Genomic DNA, 12,553 nt, shown 5'->3' with positions numbered 1-12,553 from the left:
AGTGTCTGACAAGCTTTGAGCTCAGTAATTCAACTTTGAAATAGTCATACATCCTGCCCCTTTATGCTGATGACTGAGCCCCTACAGCAGATTCACATTCTGAAGAACACAAAGTCGTAAGAACAAACAATTTCTGGATCTTATGGTTGTAACAAAAGCCTTTTAAATGTGAACTGATGTCTCCAAATCCTAGAATAAGAACCTGAAGGGACTGAGCTACCCCAGTGAAATGAATGGGCTATAAACTCAAGGCCAGTGCATGCAAATTATGTAATTTAATGTTCACATGGGCTAAAAGCAAAAAGCTCAGTAGTCCTAGACGTACCTTGCATTGTCTTTATCTGTCCTTTCCAAATCCAGAGGCCAAAATTCAAAGGTAACCATATTAATTTAGTTGCTATACAAAGAACATATTCTATTCTTTGTTTAAGCCTCCTTGTTAGTGGGAGAGCCACTGCAACTAGAATAAGGCCTTAATTGAAGATCTAGCCCAGAGGCCCTAGTTAGATATAATTTAGTCCCTTCCATAGGAAAGACACCATTGCTTAAAGCTGATATTCTTATGTTTCACAGTAATCAGCATCAGCGTACAGGTGTTCTGCTGAAGTCTAGCAAGCAACAATGGGTTATATTTGGGCATTCGAGAAGAGCTCTCTGAATACTGCATCTTTTATTTATATTTGAAAGTTGCTAGTTTCTAACTAATAATGTTTTATAAAATCATTTCAAATGCAGTCAGATTTACAGTACAGAGTCCTCTAGTTTTCCATATCTACTCCCCTCTACACAAGTCAAACAAAATAAACCTTCTTTTTATACATTACCAGTTTAAAGAATATAAGCACAGGGGTTTGACACAAACCCATAGTACAAGAAGTGTCCTGTATGGTCAATTCATATCCTAAAGAACACAAGAGATTCCGCCAGCAGCCAACTCAAGGACAAGCTTTATGCTAGCACTAAAAGGAACAAGAACCAAAAATAAAATTGCTATCTCCTATTCAGAAATAGCCTTGTAAAACCATCAGCTGCACTAACAATTCATTTAAAGGTAGTTTCAATACTTGTTTGACAAACCTTGAGCATCACCACGTGTGTCAGTCGATGGTTTTCCTCAGTTGCTTTTCTGCAGACTTCATTCGCTTCTTGTAAGGTTTCATTTAATTTTTGTATTTTAAACTTTAGAGATTTTATAAGCTGCACAAAACAATACTAAGGTAAGAAATCCTTGAAAGTTTTAAGGGTATATACCCTTAAATTCATGGAGAGGTAGTTAAACATTTGATAGTGTTATTAGTATTCCACAGTAACAGGCCATTAAGACCCCGGAATGTAAAAGTGGTCCCATGGTAGAACAATGGAATTTTATGAGTATATCTTAACCTACAATAAAGTACAACCAGCACATATTAGAATTGTTGGATCAGATGCACCGCAGAAATAAGCAGTTGCCATTCCACTAAAGACAGGAGAGTTGTGATCACTTACACCAGTAGTAAGAATGGAAGGAAGGATCACAGACTGCTCCTGGAATAACCTCACATGCTGAGCAAGGGGCAGTTTAAAGCCTACTTTCTCTCCCCGCCCCCAACAGTGTTTTATTGATTGTGTTTGACTAGTTGTGAACTATCTGAGCAGGAGCACAGTTGAGATAGAGGCCCAACCTGCTAATCAAAATAGGTTTTGAGAATTAGTGCCCCCAGCTGTATGTATTCCACTACAAAAAAAAACCAAAAAACCTCCACTATTAAGCTAGTTCTCCAAAGGGCTTTGAAGTTATAAATACTTATATTTAAAAAATCCTTGTGCTCACTATGTTAAATGGGCAAATGTGGGAGGGGGAAACTATGCAAGGTAAGAGCTGAGCCACTGAGTAGGAATGTATGAGAGAAGTGAAGCAGGATAGAAGAGTGGGATTTTCAGGAGAATGAGTAATTCCTTTAGGCTGCCCCCACTGCCTGAAGTCCCAGGCTGCCACTGCAGCAATAGCTTTCTGCTCTTTTAGCCATTTTAAATTTGAAATGCTGAACAACTCACAATTAAGTTTTTACACTAGAAAGCAAGTTTCATTTTCAGGCCAAAAAGTTGAAATTGGCTTCAGAGCCAGAACTCGCTGCTGAGATTCTGGAGACTGGGTATAAGATGAGTTACTAGTCCAGGGACTTTAAATTATATACTCTAAATTAGAGCTAGTAAAATATAGTAAGTTTCTCACAAAAGTAAAAATGTCTTGTTTTCAGCAGAAATTAACAAACATTTCTCAACTATGAGTATGTTTATTAAAGCTGGCCTACTCCAGGGTGTGAATTAGTAAGCGACTGGTGCACATTATGAACAGTTGAAGGAATTCTGCTTTGGGGTCATTCTTAAACATATGAGGCACATACCAGTAAGCCTAATGCACACCCTGGATATTACAGCAATGAACCATTTATGTCTGACTTCCAGATCTGCACTCCATCCAGAAAACAGCTTTGGCAATGAATTAGTTGCACCTTAAAGACTAACAGATTTGTTTGGGCATAAGCTTTTGTAGACAAATAAATCTGTCAGTTTTTAAGGTGCCACCGGACTCCTCATCGTTTTTGTGGATACAGACTAACACGACTACCCCTCTGATACAAAAAGAAAATGAAGGACTGCTTTTTTAAAAGGCACTGATCTGAAATTCAGGATCTGTGCTGTTACCTGGCTTCGTTGGGCAAGTTACTTAATCTACGCCTCTGCTCCTCATCTCTAAAATGTGGGGCAATAAATTATTTCCTACCTCAAAGGATTGTTGAATAAAGTGTTTGTGAGGCATCCTGATCCTAGGCCAGATTTTTTGCTGATTCTAGTTTCACTGCATCTCATTAGAGATCACATGCAACTGTCACTACAAGAGGACATTCAAACCAGTGACAAGCCAGAATGTAAGAGCGCCCAATTCCCAGTTTAGGCACCAAAGAAAACTCAGCATATTGGCTAGGAGCACTTTTGAAAGCTTTTCCCCAGTTGAGAGCATTCTATTGCTGAGCACTTGAAGATCTGGCCCTTACAGGGTAGAGCCCTCAATCACCAAAACAATCCCCCACTCATCCAAAGTCTAGGACAAGATAGAGAAATTTACCTCATCTTTCTCATTGCACTGTCTCTGCAATACATCTGTAGTGCTCTGCATCTCCTTATATTTAAGATCTGTAGATGATAAAGAGAGTTAAGCTGGTTTATACTCTACAACAAGAGCATACTGGGAGAATATTAGATGCTTACCTGATTTCACTTTGTCCTCTGCAGTCAACATATCTGAATTTGGGATTCCCAAAGCCAACAATCCATCTGACCGCTCTACAAATTTTTGTCGCAACTCTAATATTTTCCTATCTCTGTCCTGAACAAAGAAAGGCACACTGATATTTATGTAAAGAGAATATACACCTTTGACTAAAAGATTGGTCTTTAAACAAGTTTACTACTGCAAATGTTGATCATATTGAACATTCCTTTATTTTAGAAATAGTTGCCAATTGAAGGTTCTTTTAAAGTTAGTCTTACTGAGTCTTCTCTAGAAATTTGTGCCTCTCTTGCCAAGGCAGTTGTGTATTCCACTTAAGAATGTGCACGCTCAGCATGCCAGAGCTGGAGACTTGCCTAGCAATACTTGTAGAGCAGGAGTTCTCAGTCTTTTTCTCTGAGCACCCCCCTCCCACATGCCATAGAAACTCCACAGCCCATCTGTGCCACAAGAACCGCTTTTCTGCAAATCCAGTAGATTAAGAACCAGGGCTGTCATTATGGGGTAGCAAGCAGGGCAACTGCCCGGGACCCCATGAAGTTAAGTTGCTTGGGCTTTGGCTTCAGCCCCAAGCAACAGGGCTCCGGCTTCAGCTTTCTGCCATGGGTCCCAGTGAGTCTAACACTGGCCCTGCTCTCTGGTCTATTTTGGTGGACCCCATGAAACCTGCTCATGGCCCCCCGACCCCTGATTGAGAATTGCTGCTGTAGAGGGCTCATGCTCACGCTTCTTGCCTGTAACCCCTCCCCTCACTATATGAGGTGGCACCATCCTGACCCCCCTCATCTCCTTTGCACCAAAAGCTGCTGAAAGGAGACTGATGCAGAGGAGCCAGAGCGTGGGTCGTGGAAAACATGTTTGCATCACATCTCAAAGAACCACAATTACAGTAAGTAACAATTTCTTCTCTGAGTAGGTGCAGATGTGTATTCCACTTAGGGGTATTGCTTGCGAGTCACCTATCTAGAGGCCGGGCTCAGAGTCTACTGCAATTGGGACTGCAGGACCGCCCTTCCGAGGCCTGCATCCACTCTGGAAGATGTGGTCATAGCATAATGGTCTGTAAACATATGTATAGACAACCACATGACCGCCCTGCAAATGACCAGTATGGAAATGCCACTGAGAAATGCTATTTATGTGTCTTGTGCTCTTGTGGAGTAAGCCTGTACCTGCTGAGGTGTAGCTGAAGCTCTCTCATATGTAGCCTTGATATAGGAGGTTATTCATCTAGAGCAGGGATCTCAAACTCAATTGACCACGAGGGCCACATGAGGACTAGTACATTGGCCCAAGAGCTGCATCACTAACTCCCCTCCTCTGCCCCCAGCCACGCCCCCACTCCAACCCTTCTACGAGGCCCCACCTCTTCTCACCCTCTCCCACCCCCATTCCAACCCCTTCCCCCAAGTCCCCACCCCACCTCTTCTCTGCCTCCTCCCCTGAGCACACGGCTCCCTGCTCCTCCCAGAAAGTGCTTCCTCCCAGAAAGTGCTAAGCGCCACCAAACAGCTGTTTGCCTACCTCCAGGCGCTTCCCACCGCCAGAGGAGCAGGGACATGGCCCGCATGGGGGCGGAGGGCACAAGGAGAAGGGGTGGCAGGGGAGGGGAGCTTGGCAGCCACAGGAAATAACTCGGGGGTGGGGGGGAGGAGCTCGGCGGGTTGCAGCAAATAACTCCACGGGCTGAGTGTTTGAGACCCCTGCTCTAGAGATAGTCTATGAAGAGACCACTTGCCCCCTTGTGGTCCACATATGACATGAACTGGTGAGAGGAAATACAAAAAACTCTTTAGTTCTATCTAGCCTTTTATGTAGGCATTACCTGTGGGTTTTTCCCCTAATGCATGCTCTTCCCCAGAAGAGCTCCTCCATACTCTGGATGTCAGGCAAATACACTGTCTTATTTAGATCAAACAGACACCACCTTGGATAAAAACTTTGGGTGAGGTTACAACATTACCTTGTCCTTGGAAAACAGCGTGAGTGGGCTCAGCCACGAGGGCCTGCAACTCAGACACCCTTCTTACCGAAATAATGGCTGACAGGAGGGGCAGCAGCCAAGATGCAAGGGGTTCAAACGGAGGGCCAAACAGAACTGCTAGAACAATGTTTAGGTCCGAATAGGGAACCAGTTCTCAGAGGGAACCAGAGGATGCAAGCAGAAAAGCCTCTTCAGTTATTTCCAATGCCACTCTGATGAGATTTCTCATTTCCCTTGAAATCAGGGGAATGGAACCCTGATATCACTGCCAAATGCACTCAGAAAACGGAGGACAAGGCCTGATTTTTGAAAATGTAGCAGGTATTCCAAGATGTTTCTCGATGGAAGCCAGTCAGCTGGGTCCCAAAGGTCATGGACCATACTGAGAACCTTTTTCACTTGGCTAAGTAGGCTGTCCTAGTGGAGGGCTTCCAATTGTTGAGTAGGACTTGCTGGACAGCTGCTGAGCACTGCTCCTCTTCATTCAACCATGTAGTAGCCAGGCCATAAAGGTGCAGGAAGCGGATTGCAGGATTGAGGGTGCAGCCATGGTCCTGAGTGAGCACGTCAGGATGGAGAGAAACAGGATGGGAGGCTGAGCCAACAGAGCAAGGAGGTCTGAGACCCAGCATCTTATCTGCCACACTGTAGCAAAGAGGATGAACTTGACCCGATCCACTTTCAGCTTGAGGATGGCCTGCAGAATTATCAGAATTTGGGGGGGTGAGAGGGAAGGTATACAGAAGAGCCGAATACCAGCTGCCGTGCAAGACATTGGAGACTGAGCCTGGACTGAGGCCCCCCTGGGAGAAAAACCAAGAGGTGACACCTTTGTTTTCCCTCATCACAAACTGGTCAATCATGGGAATGACCCAGAGAACACTCTCCCTCAGCAACCACTCATGGCTCAGGGAAAAAACCCTACTGAGATAGTCCATAGACAATTTTGCACCTCCAGCAAATGGATTGCTACCGGAGTGATGACTTTTGATGCACAATTGCCTCAGGTTGATCGCTTTCAGACAGAGTAACCTGGAATGCACTTCTTGCTTGTTCACATAGCACATTGCAGTATTGTTGGTGACTGTGTGAACCATCAAGTGTCTGATGTGGTCCCAGAAGGCATGACATGCATTGTGGATGGCCCAAAGTTTAACATGTTGATGTGGAGTGAGGCTCCACCCTCAGTGAATCCAGATGCACCCTCCAACCCAGAAGGGAAGCGTCAGTGGCCACTGACTTGGTTGAAGAGGGCCAAGTGAAGGGGACTTCTGGGCACACACTGTGTGGGGACTCCCACGAATACAAGGAATCCAGGACTAGTGGAGGAAAACAAACCAACCTGTCCAGAGAATGCAGGGAAGGGCAGTAAACCATCCTGAGCCACATCTGAAGAAGGCGACGATGCAAGTTGGCACACTGTTCAAGTGGACATGTGGCCTGACAGGCTCGGACACAGGCGGACTGTCAAAAATGGCCAAGACGGCAAACTGAGGCAGGCCTGATGAAATGCCTGGAAGCAGTTGGTTGGCAGGAATACCTTCGACCTTGTGTAATCTAAGAGGCCCCAATTAACTATTTGGGGAGTAGAAGTCAAGGTTGCCTTTGCAGTGTTTAAAATGAGTCCCAGACGGTTGAGCAAACTAAATGTGATGTCAATGTGGGTAAGAACCTCCTCTCTGGAGCCAGCCTTCAGTAACCAATCAAGGTATCGGAAGATGTGGATTCCCTTCCTCCTGAGATATGCCAAGATCACTGCCATGCATTTGGTAAAAACTCAGGAGGCAGAAGAGAGGCTGAATGGGAGGACCATATACTGAAAGTGGTGGTTTCCTACCACAACGTAGAAACTTCCTGTGGCTCAGCAGAATGGACAGTGTCTTCGAAGTCCAGGGCAGCAAACCAGTCATTTTGAGAGGAGGAAAGCCAACTGTGGGAGGATAGCCAATAGAGTGACCATGCAGAATCTCAAGTACTTAATGAATTTGTTGTGGCTACGAAGGTCAAGAATGGGTCTCATCCCGCCTTTGGATTTTGGATTTCGGTATTAGGAGTAAAAAAAACACAGCTCCAGTGTTCCTATGGAACCTCCATCGCGCCCAACTTCAGAGAGCTGACCTACTTGATGAGCAGTGTCTTGTGAGAGGGGTTCCTGACCAGGGATAGGAAAGGAGAGTTGGAGGGGGACATTGAGAAAAACAGGATTGCATAGCCCAATCCAACAGTATCTAGGACACAGCTTTCGGAGGTAATACAGTCGCAAACATTATTAAAAGTGCACCAGTGCTTTGGTCAAAGGAGTCAAAAATGGGTGCTTGGTCTGAGCTGAGGGAGGGCATGTGAACTGCCCGAAGCTCAAGCCCAACTGCTTCCTCCTGTGGGATCTATCTTCCTTTCTAGGGTAGTCCTGTTTCAGGAGAAAAGATTGTGCAAGGGAATGCTGCAGGTGACATTGTTGCTGCTGCGGAGCCCCATAATGGCATCTTTGCCTGTTCACTTCCAAGGACCTCAAGGTAGCCCTGAAGGAGTGCAAAGACTGAGTGCATCAGTCTTATCCAAGAACAAGACTCTTCAGTCAACGGGCAAGTCCTTGATGGTTTGGTGGCTATCCAGACTGATTCCAAAGTTCTGCTGCCAGAAAACCTTCCTTAGTTACCACCAAGGCCATAACCCTGGCCGGGGTGCCTGCAACTTCAAGGGTGCGCTGCAGGAATGTTTTGGCCACCAAGCAGCCTTCCACAACACACACCTGGAACTCCTCAAGTGAGGCCTCTGACAACTGGTCCTCAACTTTAGCCATGACTGACCAATTGAGGAAGTCGTACTGGGCCAGCAAAGTTCATTGATTTGCAATCCTCATCTGCAATGGTGATTAGGTAGAGTGGCTGGATCTTCTGGACAGGAAGATCTAGGAGTCTGTCCTTGAGAGTAGACTTGAAACTTCCTGGCCAGGTCCTGTCATTTATCACTGTTACAACAAGGGAATTAGGGTCCAGATGGAAAAAGAACCCCCTCAAATCCCTGAATGGGAACAAAGTAGCACTTTTCCACAAGTTTTGCAACCAGCAGTACTGAGGCCAGGATACTCCACAGGGCTCTTTGCAAGCTTAAGGAGCACATCACTGGTCAGGAGGACCATTCTCCTGGGGATGGTGGGCTATAAAACATTCACCAGTTTGCTCATGTTCTCTTGGAGGAATGCCACCTGGATGCCCAGGGCTGTGGTTACATGGTGTAACGGTCTTGGTACACCTTAAAGTCCTCTGGAATAGGAGAGGACAAACGAGGAAGCACAGCATCGTCTGGCAATGAGGACGAAGGTCTTGGGTGAGCCAAAATTGTCTCTTGTTCCCAGGAAGTCAGGAGGAAGGATGCCATCTGCTCCAAAGACAAGATGGCAGCTTTGGATCAACCACAAGCAACCACTGTCACCTGGTGGGTGACTTGTCTTGAAGTGGGATGAAGAATGGGATCTCCGCAAATAAGGAGTGTCTTACTGAGTCCAAGGCCATTGATAGGGTATTGGTGGCCAGGAACCTCCATCCCAGCCATGAGGTACCTGACAACCTGGGAGCCATACTGATCCATTGGCATCCCTGGAGTTCACTGGTTGATACAGAGCGGGAGGATGACAACTGACTCTGAATCAGAGCACCGGGTTCTCGGCAACATGGGCGGAGAGAGACCCAAGGGAGCCAAACATTGGTCCGATTCATCCATCGCCCAGAACAAGGTGGGAATCTGGGCCCCTGATGAAGGCAGTACAGAGCATGCTAGTGCCACAGGGAACATTGGTTCCGATGAAAACAGCCGTACTGGAGCATCTGAATGCACAAAACGTCAAAGGTGGTGAAAGCTGCCAAGAGAGCACTTGCAGCATTGAACACGGCAGGGCTGAAGAGAGTGCTGGTGCTGAGGACCTCCACACCAATTCCAGTACCAGCTCCATCCCCACCACAGGAAGGGGAGCATCTAGATGCAGTGGCCAGGGACATGGAGGTTCAGTGGCTCACTACAGTGCAGGTGGCGCAACCCTGGGACCAACAGTGAGAGCAGGACCAAAAGGCAGAGGTGGTGTGTGGAGGCCTGGTACACCGACAACATGGACAAAATTGGTACTGACATCTCCCTTGTTGGTACAGATGCAACGGATGCCTTAAGACTGGAGCCAGAATCAATGGTATCTGGTTTCTGCATTTCCCACCTAGTACCAGGGAAGGGTCAGAGGTATTTGTGCTATCCTTCCTGCCAGAACTGACCTTGTGCTGGTCTGAACTTTTCCAAGGGGAGGCAAAGGAGTCCCCTCAAGACCTCTTCCTCAGCACCAATGACAGAACAGCTTCTCTGTCTTTTTGGCAGGGCGCCTACCCCAGAATGAGGCATGGCAGTGCTCTGAGTCTGAGGGGGGCCTTGGTACCAGATCAGGCCACATGGACTATTCAAGCAGGTGCTGCTTGAGGCAAAGGTCCCACACCACCCAAGTCCACTTCTGAAACAGTATACAGATTGAAGTGTGCTCTTAAGGTGTGCCTCACCGAAACAAAGCAAGCAACCGTTGTGGGGATTGCTATTGAGGATCGCTCCTCCACACTAAGGACAGCATTTAAACCCCAGTGAGGGCATCAGCAGGGAACATTAAACTAGGCATGAGATTGTGAGACTTCAACCACAGGTGGTGAGAAGGAACTGCATTGGGATAGGCAAGGTGCCATCTCAGATAGCCAGGGAAGGAGCCAGAGCATGAGTGCTACCCTTCTACAGCTATTGCTAGGCAAAAGGCTCTGGCTTGCTGGACATGTATGCACCTAGTGTGGAATACATGTCTGCATCTACTTGAAGAATGTGTAATTTAGTGTGGGATACAGCTACTAAAAGACTCAAGAGTCTAGACTCTTGAGTATAGACTCAAGAGCCTTTTGGGTTTTATTCAAAATTTTGATTTCTCACCACAAAACTACCAACCTCCTGACCATCAACTGCTTCCCTCTGGACCTTCAGAATTAAGAGCTGCTATGAGGGCTATCCCTCTCACTCACCATGTCTCCCTTCTGCTTTTCCTCCACACAAACTCCCCCTCAAAGACTGAAGTCTTGCTCCCACCCTCTACCTCCTTGCAAGTTGTGGGATCCCATATTAGCTCCTGGCTTCTATGCCATCACTCTCATACCCCCAATCCTTTGTGTTGCTACCTTCCTCCTCCAGTTATTCTAGGTCTTTCCTCCTGACGCAGCTTGATCAAATCCACATTCCCTCCAGTTATAACGAAGTCCTCACACACCCACAGAATTGATGTCTGGGTGGAGTGTGCAGGTAGTGTTTCCGCACACAACAGGGCTCATTGGTGTTAGCCATGTAGAGCGTCTATGCTGCAATAATACACGCACAGCTGGCTTGTGCCAACTCACTCAGGCTTATGGGGCCTGGGCTATGGGGCTAGAAAACTCTCGTGCAGACATTCAGGCTCAGGCTGGAGGGTCCTAAAGCCCAAGCTCCAGCTGTAATGTCTACACTGCAATTTTATAGCCCTGCAGTCCAAGTCTGCCAACATGGGCGAGCCACAGGTGTTTTATTGCATTGTAGACATACCCACAGCCAGAGTTCCCAGAGAAGCTATTAGCATAGAAACAGTATCAGAAAGAGCCTGACACACCCTACTAGCACAATATGACCATGTATTCACAGCATCAATGAGCTGAGCTACCTCAAAAGTTATTTTGGTGGCTTAGTTTACAATGTTACAGTTAGAGGGAGAATTCCTGGAGGATACCTTTAAGGAAAGGCAATGTTACATAGGCTGACAATTTAAGGACACTACATACACTGCAATTAAAAAACCAAATGAAGTCTACCTCAACTTTCTCTTGTTCAGCTACAAACTCTTCTATTGGAACATAGTGGTCTTCAACTTGTTCCATTGCACACAAATATGCATGTTTCTTTATAGCTTCCTTATACATTTCAAATGTATTCTCCAACTTTTCCTCATAACTTTCTCTCACATCTTCCAAGCGTTTACTGAGAATGATAAATCAAGTTAGCTTGAGTTTACAGGATTTTACAAGAGTCAAAGCGTTAATATTTCAAAACTACATGTGAAACCTAGAAAGAGTTGGACAAAGTTTCAAAGTAAATAAAAATCATGAGGTTAAATGGGAGACTAGCAGAAGAAATGTACACTACTTTAAGTTCTACTTTTTAAGCTTGCAGTAATTTCACTTAGTCCTTGAGAGACAGTCTTGTCAGATTCTATTTTTCAGTATCAGAAAAATAATTCATTCAAGTTAATCTATAGTACTAGAACATTGTAAATTAAGTAATAGAGAAATCAAGAGATGCCAAAAAAAGTGTTGTTTCTAACTCCTGTGCTGTCTAGATATTAACGCTAGCAAGGACTTTCTGAGCTACTTGCAATGGTGCTATAATGCAAGTCTGTGGGACAACTGTATACGCAACAGGAAGGGTTATGTGTATATTTAATGCTGGAAGTCAGTCAAGTTTGGTTGGTCTAGTTTTCTATAGTACTTTGGTTTGGCAACAGATATTTGCTAGTTCAGGAAAGCTAAAAGCATGCTAGGTCACTGCTTTGGATCTCTCATTCAGTTGATGTAGTCACAGTACACACCAACTGGCAAGACTGAAAAAGGCTCAGAGGTATTTATATGGTCCCCATTATGGTGAGGAACTCAAATACTGCAATCTTTACTGGATTTATACTCACACCACCACAGAGATTGGGAAATGCTATTATCCCCCATTGTACAGTGGCAGAACTGAAGCACAGCAAGCCTAAAGTCACACAGAAAGCTAGTGGAGGAGAAGGCAATTGAACCTGGGGCTCCCAATCCCAAGCTAGCACTCTAAATACTTGACCATCCCTCCTCTCCTTAATATCTAGGCTCAAGCCTAGAGGTGGGCAAACTGCAGCCTGCGGGCCATATCCAGCCCACGGGACCCTCCCGCCCAGCCCCTGAGCTCTTGGTCCAGGAGGCTAGTCCCTGGCCCCTCCCCTGCTGTTCCCCCTCCCCCGCAGTCTCAGCATGCCACACCACCAGTGCAACGCTCTGGGCGGCTGGGCAGTGCAGTTGCAGAGCTGTGGCCTGACCCGGTGCTCCAGGCAGCACGGCTGTAGTGCTGCCAGCCACTGGTGCTCCAGGCAGCGCGGTGGGGACAAGGGGGGTTGCATAGAGGGCAGGGTAATTTGGGGGTGGTCAGGGGACAGGGGGTGAGAAGCAAGGCAGTGGGGGTTGGATAGGAGGCAGGGACTGGGCCACGCCTGGCTGTTTGGGGAGACAGCC

General features: G+C 46.3%; 1 protein-coding gene across 7 annotated transcripts in view; it reads right to left on the bottom strand.

Moving 5' to 3' along the window:
- Positions 1-12,553, bottom strand: part of LOC140906696 (kinesin-like protein KIF20A) — a 75,392-nt gene that overhangs the window by 31,150 nt on the left and 31,689 nt on the right. For 2 of the 7 annotated variants that reach the window (XM_073331128.1, XM_073331127.2), the window contains exons 15-18: positions 11,108-11,273; positions 3,253-3,370; positions 3,110-3,177; positions 1,078-1,197 (exon numbers count right to left, since the gene is read on the bottom strand). In XM_073331128.1, coding sequence (XP_073187229.1) covers positions 1,078-1,197; positions 3,110-3,177; positions 3,253-3,370; positions 11,108-11,273 — 472 coding nt within the window. Of the gene's footprint in view, positions 1-1,077; positions 1,198-3,109; positions 3,178-3,252; positions 3,371-11,107; positions 11,274-12,553 lie in introns of those variants that run through there. The other 5 variants (XM_073331132.1, XM_078851529.1, XM_073331131.1 and 2 more) reach the window with 3 other exon arrangements.

This window comes from Lepidochelys kempii, chromosome 2, assembly GCF_965140285.1.
Source record: "Lepidochelys kempii isolate rLepKem1 chromosome 2, rLepKem1.hap1, whole genome shotgun sequence".
NCBI classification, from domain to species: domain Eukaryota; kingdom Metazoa; phylum Chordata; order Testudines; family Cheloniidae; genus Lepidochelys; species Lepidochelys kempii.
This window is presented reverse-complemented; position numbering and strand designations above follow the sequence as displayed.